A 14,904-nucleotide genomic window follows, 5' to 3' on the forward strand; every position below is an offset into this window, starting at 1 on the left:
CATACATATCTATGGAGTATGATGTACAGTACAACTAACATATTGGGTGTTTAAATCATGGGTTTTTCATGCGAATAAAATATTGAGTAATAATTTAAGAACAGATGGTATAAATGACTGTTGTGTGAATATGAATTGAAAATGGTTAGATGAAGAAGACAATAATGGTTGAGGTAATTAAAGAATTGAGCTTCAATCTTGAGATCCTTGATCATGGGAGGTCTGATTTCTTGTCGATATTATATTAGGAAGAAGACAGTAATGGTTTAAAGAATGAGCTTCAATTTTGGGATTTCTGATCATGGGAGATCCCTGTCGATCAATATTACAGTATATATATAAAGGAACAGCTGAGTTCTTTTTGGTAAAATAACTTTTCGTGTCCCCTTTTGAAAAGTCCGTTATACCCTCACATATCTCTCCTTCTGTTTCGTTGTTTATGCACTCTCTTCAGTCTTCCCCTCTCACTTTTCTCTCTCCTCCCTTTTCCCTCACTGACCCATTCCTAGGGTTAGACATTCTCGCCGTCTCCTGCGATTTCTCCCCTCCATCTCTCCCGCAACTGCGATTGACTCGGGTGCTGCTTCCTCATACTCAAACTCCATATCGTCGTAGGTTTCAAGCTCTACCAATTCGCCTTCAATGGCGAAGAATAGAGGAAATGGGGTTTCTGGGAGGTCGTTTTCGTCGATTTCAATGGCGTCGTCGGAGATTGTGGTCTCAGGTACTAATTCTATATCGAAATTTAAGACCTGGTTTTCCATTTGAAATTTTAAGTGTGAAATTTAGGGATTTAATTTGATTTTAGGGTTTTCCGCCAGGTTAATTTGATTTTAGGGTTGTCCGCCATGTTAATTAATTAGTTTTTTTTATTGTTTGATTTTAGGGTTTACATAATTTTCCGGCTGATTAATTAGTGATTTGGGTTTGTAAAACTGCAGACTGTTGCTATGAATTTTATAATGAAGCATTGGAAGGGTGATTAAGATCTTCACAATCTTAGGAAGGAGATTGAGGTAATATTTGATTAATTTTTATTCTAAAAACGGTAATTGGTTTCATACATGGGAAGTTTGGACTTTGAAATTCAAATTATTAGTTGCAATTATAGTTGAATTTTCTTAATTAGTGTACTTCTGAATCGTGTAATGTACTTGATGATTGGTGCTGAAAATGGAATGAAGGTTTTTGGGTTTGTTGAAACTGTACAGCTTAAACTGGGTGCTGAAAAGGCATTTGAATATAATAGAGATTTGTTCAGGATTGAAATTAGTATGACAGGTTTTGATTATAATTAAGGAAAAGAATTAAAATCTGTCAAGTTGTTGATTACTTCTGCCATTAGAATTTAGGAGTGGGAATTTAATGGTGAAAAGTGTCTCATTTGTTTGTAGGTTGAGGATCAGTACAAGAAAGCGTTAGAAGAAGACCCGTCCGTATTTGATTACGATGGTGTTTATGATGATATAAATCGAAAATGGTTCAGTCGAAAGCCGAAGATAGACAGCAACGACAGGTAATTGTCTAACAATTCAGTCATTGTGTTTGTTAATTTGGATTTCATTTGTTTAAGTTTTTGGAGGTGTTGTTAAACCTTTAGGTATGCAATAGTTTGGGTTACATTGAACCAATCTTTTGAAAGGCGGTGTTGAACCGTTATCAATAATTTGACACGTTCTGTTTAGTAGCTAATCATTTGTTGTTGTTTCTTCGGATTTGTTTCTGTTGTTGCAACACCAATTTTACAATCTAGGGATTTTAATTGCTATTTTGTTTTCGTTTTTGCAATTTTAATTACTAATTGAAAGCATATGTGTAATGATGTTTTGCTTTTGATTAGGTATTAGAAATCTAATTTGGATTCCTAATAAGTTCTGCCTACAAGTCTCTATTTAAATCTGATTTGGATTTCGGAATCGATTTTTTTGTACAATGTATGATTGAATATTGATTTTTTGGTGATTCAATTTGATTGGTGGTTTTGTTAGGCGAATGCGTTTGTGGAAGGTGTCACGCAAAATCGATGAACTGGAGAGATCTTTCTGCGTTGATGGTGGTGATTTGACGACTGATGGTGGTGCCTTATCAGGATTTTGGCAAATCGCCAGTCAGTTGCTCGGTCATAGGAGCAATGGATGAGATATATATCAGAATTGGAACACAAAGTTCAGACTTTACAAAATGAAGCTACAACTTTGTCTGCACAACTTACATTATTGCGGGTACCATGATCATTGGTTTAGAAGTGCGCACTTTGTTGAATATCATTCGTGTGACCTTAACTGAAATTTTCTTTTGTGAACAGAGAGATTTTGCTGGACTTTCCAGCCAAAACAATGAGCCGAGGTTCCGTCTACAAGCGATGGAGCAACATCAAAAGCTTCGTGGTGGTATGATTTCTATTCTATAAACAAATAAGCAGTAAGAATTGTTATGAATGTGGCTGGTATCAATTTGTTCTCTGAGTTTGCTAAAGGTTTGTCGTCTTTGGTCTAGAAGTCTAGAACACTGTTTCAATTATCATAGCTCTATCAATATGAACCAAATCAACCAACCTTCCCAACCCCCCCTGTTCAAAAAGAAAAAGAAAGATAAGAACGGTAAGAGATTGAATCACAGCGTGGTGTTCGTGCAACATACTCACATTCTGGTTATGTTGTCATGATAAACGATTAATTCATTGATAGTTAAATCATTTAGAAGTTACCTCTTCTTGGTAGTATAGATATATAGTAGCAAATCTCATTGAGTTTTCTATATCTTTGGCAGCTCTAAATGAAGCATTAACAAAGGAATTACAATGCTTAAGGATAGCCATAGGAGAGCTGAACGCTAAGTCCATATTCAAGTGTTTTGGGCAGCAGCTTTATGTCAATCCGCAAATGTACCAGTAATAGGGTTGGTCTAGAAAATATTGTTTGCTCTGGTCGTCGTTCTTTGATTACTTCCTTTATCAGTTTGCTTTTAAGTTTCTCTCCTGAAACCTTTGAGTGATAAAATTGGTGTTCTATGTTGATCAACCCTATTCAATTATGTTGCATGTGTGACTAATAATTTGTTTCTCATGTCAGGTTTGCAAATTCTTTACAGTTAACCATAATGATATGGATACCCTCCAGAAATGATTGTTCCCTGCTGACATTTTCCAGGTTTGTTCTTTTTCTTCATATTATTTTCAATCTTTCAGTGATTTCAAGCAAACTGAAAACAAGAAGTTTACTTATTGAAAACATGAAGTAATAGGGTTGATCTACAAAATATTGTTTGCTCTGGTCGTCGTTCTTTAATACTTCATGTTTTCAGTTTGCTTCGTCAGTTGATCAGGTTCAATTCCGGTTCTTTATTTTGTTGTAATTTTTTAATTGAATGTGGAATTTCAGTGTTTAGAAGTTAACATACGATGTCGGTTTGTGTGATATTGAGTAAATTGTGGAATTGTCTGCAATTTTGGATGAGAATGAGAGGAATTGTGTTCTGTGATATTGAACAAATTTTTGTATATCACGTGTTATTGAGCAAAAATCAATACACTGCAAGTTTTATTGATCAAATTTTTGCTGCTGATGTATTTTCTCTCTCATACCTTTTTGATTTAATTTGTTTTGTGCCTTTTGATGTCGATTTTGATGAATCTAGGGTGTAATTAGTTTGTGAATTCAACTTTGTTTTGCGATTGTTTAAACTTTTGATTGAGTATTTTGATTTCAGATGCCTATTGTTTGTTATTGACCACGTTGAATCTAGGGTCTCCAGCATTTTTGAGATGATCGTATAACCAGGCATTGATTTAATGTTGTTCAGTTGTTATTGTTTAGCCATGATTAAGCAATGGGTTTTGGTTTGCAAATGTTAATTAGCTTGAAATTGCATGAATTAATTGAAATATGTACAAAATCTACGGATAATTGCTGATCTGCATGTTCTATTTTTTGGTGTAGGTTTTGGAATTGGAAGGAAATGCTGCAAGAGACAACAAGAAAACTCGAATTGTGGGGGCACTTCTTCAATTGGCAGTAAGAAACGACGAGGCGCTAAGCAAACTTCTTGGTGATGTGACCATTGCTAATAGAGGTGTGATGCCCAACTTCCACAACCTTCTTCTCTCAAAGAAGGCTGGTGGCAACAAGCCTACTGAAGATTACTGAAGATTTCATTTAGTGATCAAATGAAAATGTGGATCTCAATAGAACCCGAAAACTCACGTACTGTTGTCGAATGTTTAATAGATTTTATAGGAATGTAGTTAGTGTATTAGGGGTTTCTTATCATCTCAATGATTAATTTATGTTGCTGGAGAATCAAGGATCAGTCAAGTAAAAGCTTTAAGCATCACAAATTTACACTAAACATCTCCATTTTTATCAACAAGGAAGCTATACACAATTTCAACTTACAGACGAGCAAAAATTCAACTGCGGTACAGGAAAATGTAAAGATGGAAATAGAATATTTGGCCTGTTTTGATGCAAGATAAAATCAATAAGCTTTTGAAATACTGAGTTCATGTCCCGGATTTATATTTTGATTTTTCGTTGTGATATATTTGTTGTAACAATACAATTTTAAGTTTTTTAATGATTTCGCACGCATCGCGTGCATATAAGACTAGTTACAGTATATTCTTTCAAGGCTGATTGCCTGATTGGCCCATCGATGATGAACTATTGAATTTTGTCAAATACTTAATACTTCCTCCATTTTTTTATTATTGCACCATTTTCCTTTTTCGGAAGTTGCATATTAATTGCACCATTTCCTTTTTTAGTAAGTTTACCCCATAAAATGACATTTCTATCCTTATATGTGTGGTGGGGACCAAACCCCACTTGTTCTTTACATCAAAACTTGTACTAAATCACATGGGCATTTTTGTCAATCTCTCACCTTTTACCTCATTTCTTAATTCTTGTGCCCAATGTAGATGGTGCAATAATAAAAAAATGGAGGAAGTATTACATAAATTTTGAGATTGTGCTGCATAGGTTTCTTAAGGAACTACTGGTCATTAGTAGACCTTATAAAAAGGCGGGCCAGGCCGGGACCTAAATATCAGTCTATTATGTTGGGTCGGGTCGGGCCAATCTCCGAGCCGATTGCGTGTGTCTAAAGATGGTTGTGTCGGGCCGAAAAGATCAAAACAGGCACAGGCCCGGCCCGACCCAAACCCACGCGCTTTCGTGCTCAGTCGGGCCGGCTTGTCGTGCCTAAGGCTAATTTTACTAAATTTAGCGTGCTTTGTCGTGGCGGGTTGAGTCATACCTTGTCGTGCTTTTTCCAAAAAAGTAAGGCCCACGGCCCACGACTTCGTGCCCGTGTCGGGCTGGGCTTTTTCTTGCTCGGGACAGGACGGGTTTCGTGCCGACCCGGACCACAAACATCTTTGCGTGTGTCCAGCCAAAAATAGCGGCCTTTTCAGGCTACGTCTGAGTCGGGTCAAATTTATGACTAAAAGTGTAGTTTTATGTTACTCAAAAACCGTCTGAAAAAAAAAGTAAAATTCAGGTCGGATCGGGCTCGAAACCGGCCCTAAAATTTCTGCCCAAAACCTTTAATTTTCTGGGTCCCTATGACATTGGATATATACAAATTTCTGGCTTCTGTAAGAAGTTACATTAGTAACGCACTAAAGCGTACAAATTTAGAATAATTTATCCTATGATACGTGATTTGTTATTCAGTTTACTACATTTGCTTCTGCTATATCCCATTTTTGTGATTAAGTTTACTGTGTCCACTAAATCACTAATCCCCATTTTTGTGGCCAGATTGCCTGGGATGCATTATAATGAGGTAATATAGCCAAATACGACTGTGGTTTGTGGGATGAGTAGTAGAGATAAGAAATGGACCAGCTAAAGATTCAAATTTTGATTGTTTAGATTATCTGTAACGAGGGTTTAAATAGGGGCTCAAAAGGAAAAAAGTGTTACTAAAGAAAATCCTCTAATTGACAAATTATAAAAAATGACAACAATTCTCATTTCTTATAACTCTCCCAGAAGGGCTTTTGTTTCCCTACAAGGTAAACTTTGTGGGAAAAAAAAATCCTTCATTAATAAACGAAAATGACTTTTTAAGAGCCCCACCCTTTAATGTTTGGGTTTCAAAAGAAGTATAAAAGATAATGTCTCACCATTGAAGAAAATACGAATAATTGTGAAAGTTATTTGATCCCTAAGTAAAGGCTCGCCAATGATAATGCTTTTGCGTGATATTCTCCAGCTTTTTAGGTGCGTTACTTCTATTATTCCGCATTTTATTTATTTATTTATTTATTTATTTATTTATTTATGTGCATCACTTTCTACTTTGGTAATTTTTTATCGGTTTTTGTTATCAATTTTCACCTTTGTCCTATTTACAACTCTTGGAAAAAAAAAAAATCTGAAAAAAATATAAATATTTACCAAATTTGTTTGTTAGAATTAATGGAGAAGTCACCTTGTGACTTAAGGTCACAAATTCAATCCCAGTTTCACTAGAGTCCCCTTACTAATATAACCAATCATGAAACTATACCACATTCTTCTACTTCACATAAGATTTTAATTCTCAATTTTCTTTTGTCAATCAAACAAACACAAAGTATTGTACGAGTATTAATTTTTATGGTGTAAAGAAGGTGTTGTTTTTTGTAACACAAGAAGAAAAAGAGACCCACATTTGGGGAAGATAAGGAAATCCCTCAAATAGGCCTCATTGAATTTAATCCACTCTAGACAACAGTCCTACAAGCATATGAGAGATCAATACGATATAAGAAGAAGGGACTCTAAGCAGGTTTTCGCTTGAGTCACTCCCAAGCATTTTTGCAGCTGATGGGGCTCGACCCTGTGACCTCAAAGTCACAAGGTGAGTTCCCCACCAACTCCACCAACTTATGTTGGTTAACTCTCCCCCGTCACTTATTGTTTACTTCATTTGACTTTTCACGATCTACGAGATGCGACTTAAAATGTACGAAGTCACTATCTTCAATTATACACGCGTATAAATTATAAAATGTTGATATTTAAGAAAATTTATTAAACCGAGTCTAACAATATTTCACATAACCATTACTCTGTATTTATAATAAGTAGAGAATTTACGATCAAACTTCTCAAAATTAATGGGTCGGGACAGAGTATGAACTATCACTCCTATCATCCTATGAGACATGGAGTATACGAACAAAACATGATTGGCCGTTGATTTTAAATTTCATTTAGAGAAAATGACAGGTTAGTGATTTGAAAGATAACAATGTGAGCTTAATCAGCTTGATAGAGTCAGCTGATGTTGATTTGAAAATAAGGCCAATCATTCTTCAATAGTGGGTTCGTAATATGTTACTCATCGTTCTCACTTGTGTCACTTCTAATTTGACCTTTTTTTTGTCATGTTTTCTATGTTCTGGAAAATGCAATTACTGTCAAAAAAAAAATGCAATTACATTACAAAGAAGGGTGATGATAAAGGTCGCAAGTTGCGATAACATTTAGTTGTCGCAATCTTACGTGTCGGAGTTTCATTGGTACATATAGGCGTCACGTAGGATATTAGTCATCATAATATTTTTACTATCAATGCAAAAATTTTACTATGAAAATATGTAAACAAGGTAATCGATATAAAGAAAGAAACAAATTAGAATATTAAGATTTTCCTACCTTTATTTTAAACATGTATAATAGGATATATAAGTTAAATATTTTAGATTCCAATTTTAATTATGACACATAAGCATGCCATGTCATCATTGTGACACGGCTTAAAGGTCGCATGTTGCGACCTTTATCATTTTCGTACAAAGAAATCACTTTGAATTAACCATTGCTTTCACTTTTGGCTAAAGGCGAGTAAATTGTCGCGCTTTTATGAGGAAGTAAATATCAATCGCAGTTGTAGAAAATGAATTATATAACTAGGTAATTATGTAAATACATTTAACTTTTATGTCCTGTTTTTTTAAATAATACGTTTATGTTTTTTATTTATTGAGTAATGAAATCATATTATTGTATAGATTGATGGTATTGTGATACATTTAATGGTATGAAAACGAGTCAATGTATTAATATGGAAACAATGGTACCAAAAAATTAAACAATTGTATCACTTTATCTTCAATTGTTGTTTAATTTTTGGACGATTGTTATTTTCTTTCTCTTCCTCACGTCGTGTTCGGGGTTGGCGAAGCGGCTACCGGTTATGTATAACAAATACATAACACTTACTAAATGACAAAACAAGGAAATGTGGTAGAAGGAAAAGACAAAAAAGATAAAAGTATCATTTCAGTATTATTTCGTCAAAAAGAGTACCATTTCAATACCAGGTTAAAAAGAGTATCATTTCGTTAAAAAAAAAGTACTATCATTTCTTTAAAAAAAATTGTCATTGATCTATTACTTATCGTTTACCTCTTTTGTCGGCTAGCTCAGTTATGTATTTGCTCATAAATCACCGTTAGCCGCACATTCATCGCGTTCTCCGGCCTTCTCTCTCTACTTTTTCCTCCCTCTCTCTTCTGATTCTATCATTTTCTTCCCTTTTCTTCTATCGCATGTGTCCACTTTTATTTTGCGTTGTGGTATCCACCCCATGTTATGGAAATTAGTTTCCATCACGATTAGCAGCTATGCCAACCTTCGCTATTTATAAATGTAATACCAAATATAATTGTAACACACATATTGCGTGCATAATTAAACACTAATACTTTTCAATATAACATTATTTCATATCAAAATAAAATCCATTTTACTAACTGAATACTCAAATTTCTAAGTTGGTAATTAACTTATTAGTTAGCATCATTAGAAGGTGATTTGGACCAGATCCAATTGGTGAAGGCTTGAAGAGTATTTGCATCAGCTCGATAGTGTTTTTGAGTGAACTCAACAAGTTGTGACCATGTAAAATCTGGGTACTTCCTTTGCTTATTATTAACTAGAATTTCCGATGGCGGTGTAACCACTTTGTGTTCTTTAGGGCAAAGGAAGAATGCCATAGTTTTCCTCTCTATCTTCTCGTTCACCACTGCTCTGTGTAAACAACTCTTGTATTCTCCGTTGGTCATTGCCTGTCATTTGTTACATGGAAATTAAAGGTTACGTGCGTGCACATATTAAGAAGTAGTCTTACATTTATATTTGATTTGAAACGGAAAAGTTATATGGTACGTATGCTAGACCTGGTTATTGTACGGAGCGGGTCGGGTCAGGATCGGTGTGGATCAAAAGCAGGTCGGGTAGCAAAATAGTCAATTTAGTTGGTCAATACTGGGCGGGTTAAATTGGGTTGCGGTTCAATATCGGGTCAATAGTGAGCGGGTCAATAAACGAACAAGGGGAAAAAAGGAAAAAGAAAAAAGTCGTATGCGAATGCAAAGTTATCATTATAATAGTTTATATCATAATTATTTTAGTTTTCAAAATTATTATGTTATAAGTTTGGACTTATTTTGACTCTGTCGATAAAGGTTCTGTCCAATAAAAGTTTGGCCTTCCCATTAAGGCAATAACGACCTTGTCACTACAAGAAATTATACCATTAACGATGAGAAATCTCGTCGCTAAAGGTCAATAATCATTGTTTAACGACGGTATTTTCAGTCGCGAACCTGTCATAAAAGGGGGGCGTCATTAATGAAAAAATTTGTCGTTAACCCGTCGTTATAGACATGTGCGATAATTGTTTCCGTTTTTGTTTGGTTATTAGCCCCGTCGCAAAAGGCTTTTGCGACCGGATTTTGACCCGTCGTTATTAGGTTGTTACTAAAAATATGAATTCTTGTAGTGTATTAACTTGATCCAAACATTATACCCATTAGGCTACCCAGTTCAATAATCGCCCGGGTCTAGCTAAATCCCAATGTATTTAGCAAGAGAAATGCATATATTTTGTTCTTGACAAATGATATCATGATATGCATAAAATGTTGTATACGAAGTATATCCCTCAAACTACTTCCATTTAACTTTTTGTAATTTGTTATTTTTGCATTATTTTTGCAATAAATACAATCCGTACTTCACAAAGTCAGATAAAATGTATGCATACATTGTGTGAATATAATACGTATTTATGTGGTGCGCCTCATGAGATTTCAAATTCGTGTTATGTGCCAATATATATGATGCATTGATGCACATAATAATATATACTCGTAGTAAATTGGGTGTCAACTAGCTGTCATGTTCTATCCACCTTATTTCCACTTATTTCAGAAATTTTGTTTACCTTATTTTTAATTATTTCAGGAAAAATAAGTTCAGATAAGGAAAAATAAGGGTTGACCAAGTACAATTCATAACTAAAATAAGTTTTGATAAGTTCTAATAAGTTCAGATAAGTTGAGATAAGTTCAGATAAGTTCAGATAAGATAAGTTCAGGAAAAATAAGTGGAAATCAGGTGAATAGAACGCATCTAAATTTAGATAAGTTCAGTTAAGTTCAGATAAGATAAGTTCAGGAAAAATAAGGGTTGGCCAAGTACAATTTATAACTAAAATAAGTTTTGTTAAGTTCTAATAAGTTCAGATAAGTTCGGTTAAGTTCAGATAAGATAAGTTCATGAAAAATAAGTGAAAATCAGGTGAATAGAACGCAACCAAAAGTATGTTAAAGTCATAGAAGGTGACACCAAAAACTAATTACATACGGCCGGAGTATATACCAATTAAACCACAACCGTACATTTTTGTGAACTCGGTTAATTATATGATACGGCATTAGTAGAATATATTTCCTAGATCATTTTCCATGTCTTTATATGATTGTTTGGGACAGTATCGTGGTCTTTGCGATCTTCCCTTAGTTTAGGGACAAAAACATGTCATATCGTGGACAAATAAATGTCTATTTCAATGTGACATGTCCTAGTAAAAACACAACAACATAAAATCATGTAACCTAGGAGTCTACGAGAAGTGATAAGGAACCGTACCATCAAGGTATCTCCAATGTTAATAACGAGTGCATCACGTCTAGGCTCAATTGCATGCCATTTGTTATTGACAAAAACTTCAAGTCCTTCAACTTCATCTTGATACAACACTGTTAAGGATGTCGGGTCGCAATGCGGCCCGGTTCCTAGGACTAGATTTGGCTCGTCGCAAGGCGGGTAGTAGTTCAGTCGCATGATCGAGTGTGCATCTTCGTAGAAATCGCGGTAGTACGACCGTTTTACTCCTAAACTTGTAGCTAATAGTTCTGTTATTAGAAGTGATAGCTTGTGCATTTCTTCACAGTATTTCTGGTAAACCATCCTGTAAAATGTTGCAAATGTGGGTTTCAGAATAATTGTTGTTAGTTATTTATAGTAAAGTCAATTATTAATAAAAAGACATACGACACCTATGAAAAAAATCTACTTTAACAAATACATAAAATATTAAATCAAATAAATGTTAGGTTAAAAATAAGAACTTAATAATGTCACTGTTAAATAATGTACAAGTTTGGGCCGCACCTTCGGAATAAGAATAACACGATTAAAAGGTAAAAATTTAATGCATAGTCTTGTGTCGTGATGGGTGGATCGCTTTGAAATTAATGATTAAAAAAAAGTCGAAGCAATTAATTAAACTATTTAGTCTCATATCCAATTGTCTGACACTTATGGAGTACTTAGTTGAGTAAGAGGTAGGTGACATAACATATTAACATGTAGTCCGACAATTAATATATCATCATACATTTTTTTTTTATAAGAATTGGATCGAATTACTCCCAAAGGATATATCTTTACCGATTATCTCTCATTCGCAAAATATCATAAATTCATAACAGATCTTGTTTTCAAGATATGCATGAGTTAAAATAGGAGACACTTAGACACGGCCACAACAAATCGTTAGACCCTCTATATAAAAGTTTGTACTATACAAAAAGGCCGCATATTTAAACGTTATACACGGAAGATTTTCTACAGTGCAAGATACATTAATTGTAGTTTTGGTACAAATAAACCTTTATATATTCTATTTAACTTGTTACTAACTCCGTTTCAAAAAAATCTTTACGGTTATTTGCACAAATATTAAGACAAAATTAGAAAAGTTAGTTGAATATAATTCGTAATAAAATAAGAGAAATGTGTAAAAAATAGGTGGATGTAATTATAAAAAAAAATAAATTATAAACATTATGGGGTAAGAAATAAGGTAGTAAATTTTTAAGTCAAAAAATAAAATAAAGCAAAGCGTAAAGAAAACATTATGAAATGGATCAAAACAGAAAGTGTAAATATCATTTTAAAACGAATGTAGTATGTATCAGCTGTTAGATCTATATTTCTCTTAGCTTGTAAATGTTGTATGACTATTTACCGATGAATTAATATCACTTTATAAAAGGACAATAGAGTGCTTTTACCATTTCACTTAGACATTGTTTCAGGCTAACTGAATCCCTAACACAAAATCAACATGATTTTCATCATAATGTACTTCAAACCAAGATTAGATCACCGTATTATCAATGAGGTAATGTTAATTGTATGTATATATAACTAGCTTACCCCATAGGCTCAAACTCGTTGCCCATCACCGATGTGAAGTAATCTACAACTGACTCCTCGTCGTCGTCGTCGTCGTCGTCGTTCTTTGCACGGTAAGGGAAAGACAACGTCTCTTTCCATGGCAAATTCGTCGACAAACGATCAGCATGAGCCACAGACAATCCCCATAACGTACCAGACACTTTCGCGGCCTTAGCCTTTTGTGTATTTGGTAGCTTAAAAAATTGATCCATATTGCTATATGCTTCGTTTAAGAGTTTCGGGTCAATACCATGGTTGATTACTTGGAAAAACCCGTGATTCGAGCACGCGTTTTTTATCACCTGGGCCGCGTTTTTGGTGGCCGTTTCGTCCCCGATAATGAACCCTTGAAGGTCTATTATCGGGGCGTCGAGTTTTTCTTTAGGTTCGCCAATGTCGTCATTAAGTGACCAAATGAAGCTTTTTGGGACATTGTTGTTAGAAAGGTTTGTGTTTTTCTTTTTGGTTTGGAGATCCCATGGTGTGGTAAAAGTGTTTGCAAGGATGGACACACCTAAATCCATTTTTTGCTTGCTTTATTAAAATGAGTGAAATAATAATAAATAAAACAATAATAATAACACAAGGGAATTAAGTGAGTGAAAAGTGTTGAATAATTGGAGGTATTTATAGGGACAAACTAGGGGTGATTTGGATTGGGAAAATATAACATAATTGGAGGATATATATAATGATGAAAAAGATCTTAAAAGGGTTTACACGCAAGTCTATGTAGGACAAGATGATATCCAAGTATATATATAAGCCTAGCTAAAATGATGCTTTGTTTACCTAAACAAAGTGGTTTGGTTTGAATTTTAATGTCTAACTAAAAGCAAGCCGGTTACAGTTATATCTTTATCGTAATTAATGTCAGCTAGCTTAATTGGTAAATTTTATGTGTTTAATATCGACTAAACACTTGAATACGGAGTCATGTTTATATCATTGTTTTTTGGATTTTTTTTACCCCCAAAAAAATCAAAATAAAATAATTTTGTCTTATTAGGAAATAAATCGTTTTCTCCTCGCATAAAGGAAATAAATCATTTAAATAAAAAAAAAGTAAGTACGGTCTTATAGGATTTTATACATTTTAGGTATAATATATTTCACACATTAGGTATAAAATCACACAAAATGCATAATAATTAACTAGAAACAACAATCTTGTGGGAATTGCTCTGATTTTCTTCCATTTTAGTAAATAGTTTTTTCTATTCAAGCATGTGAAAAGGATCAATTAATTTAATATCCATTTTAGTAAATACTCCTTTCCTTTTTATTTAGTTCTACTCAATATTGATTTCGATCCATTAATCAAATAACACCTTGGACTTAATGGAGGACAGATTGAATAAAACAATCCCATTTTGATGTACTATGTATGAAACAAAATGAGCCTAGAGGTTATCTCCTATACTCCGTACTAAATTTAGTTTATACAAAGTGTACATACTACACATACATTGATACATGATTGAACGACTTTTTGTAGGAGTTCATTATGCAATTATATATGATGCGATTTATTCACCTAATTTTCACTTATTTGACCGAACTGCACTTATCATAACTTATCGTAGTTATAAATTTTACTTAGATATCCGTTATTTTTCCCACTTAACTTATATGACCTTATCTAGATCGATTTATTTTTCACAAACTTATTAATTGATTACAAATTTACAATGAATTAACCTTTAAGTCTCATTTTTCTATACTACAATTATTAATAAAAAGCCATCTCAAATCAAAGTAATCTAAATACTCCGTATATCAAATAGGAAGTACATAAAAAATTGAATTATATAATGCATCTTTGATCCATCTAATATACAATAACTATGTAGAATATTGAAGGATATTTCTCACGCATATCACTAGAATATACATCTTTTTGAGACATGAGCTGGGAATGATCGATTAATTTCCATTGTGATGACTCTGCATAATGCTTTATCAACGAACTCATTTTATGGCACTACAATGCACCAATACGTACTAAACTAGACTCAAATAATTATAGAGCTTGACTAAAACTTGACAATAAACACTTCACACTCCCGTAAAAAAAATGCACTCTGAAAACTTTCATGAAAGTTAAGTAATAATTTTACAAAGACCAGTAACTTGATTGGTCCTACAAAAAAAACAGGGAGAAAATCATGTCACACAAATACAAAAAAATACAACAATCAATCCCTAATTACACACCCAAACCTAACAATACATTAATTTATTTATTTTAAGTACAAATTATTTATATTTACAGGAAAATAAAACAATCCAAAGCAATATGTGGATTTTCAGCATCTTCAATGGGCATCATATCCATATCTTGGCTAGAAACTAAACCTCCCATTTTCATTTC

The 14,904-nt window shown here is 33.7% G+C and overlaps 1 protein-coding gene across 1 annotated transcript; it reads right to left on the reverse strand.

Moving 5' to 3' along the window:
• Positions 1-8,322: 8,322 nt before the first annotated feature.
• Positions 8,323-13,262, reverse strand: LOC110781943 (gibberellin 20 oxidase 1-like). Its single transcript, XM_021985991.2, has 3 exons — positions 12,510-13,262; positions 10,935-11,256; positions 8,323-9,067 (listed from the first exon to the last, which is right to left on the reverse strand). Exons 1-3 carry the CDS (start codon positions 13,052-13,054, stop codon positions 8,789-8,791), a joined length of 1,146 nt encoding a protein of 381 aa, XP_021841683.2. The 5' UTR covers positions 13,055-13,262; the 3' UTR covers positions 8,323-8,788.
• Between the last annotated feature and the right edge of the window lie 1,642 nt (positions 13,263-14,904).

This window comes from Spinacia oleracea, chromosome 2, assembly GCF_020520425.1.
Source record: "Spinacia oleracea cultivar Varoflay chromosome 2, BTI_SOV_V1, whole genome shotgun sequence".
Classification (NCBI taxonomy): Eukaryota; Viridiplantae; Streptophyta; class Magnoliopsida; order Caryophyllales; family Amaranthaceae; genus Spinacia; species Spinacia oleracea.

Excerpts from the sequence above, each read along its gene's own strand:
- LOC110781943 (XM_021985991.2), bottom strand. The coding sequence starts at position 13,054 with ATGGATTTAGGTGTGTCCATCCTTGCAAACACTTTTACCACACCATGG. Across the intron at positions 11,257-12,509 it reads AACGAGTTTGAGCCTATGGG|GATGGTTTACCAGAAATACT; the intron begins GTAAGCTAGTTA and ends AACATTTTACAG. Across the intron at positions 9,068-10,934 it reads ACATTGGAGATACCTTGATG|GCAATGACCAACGGAGAATA; the intron begins GTACGGTTCCTT and ends AACAAATGACAG.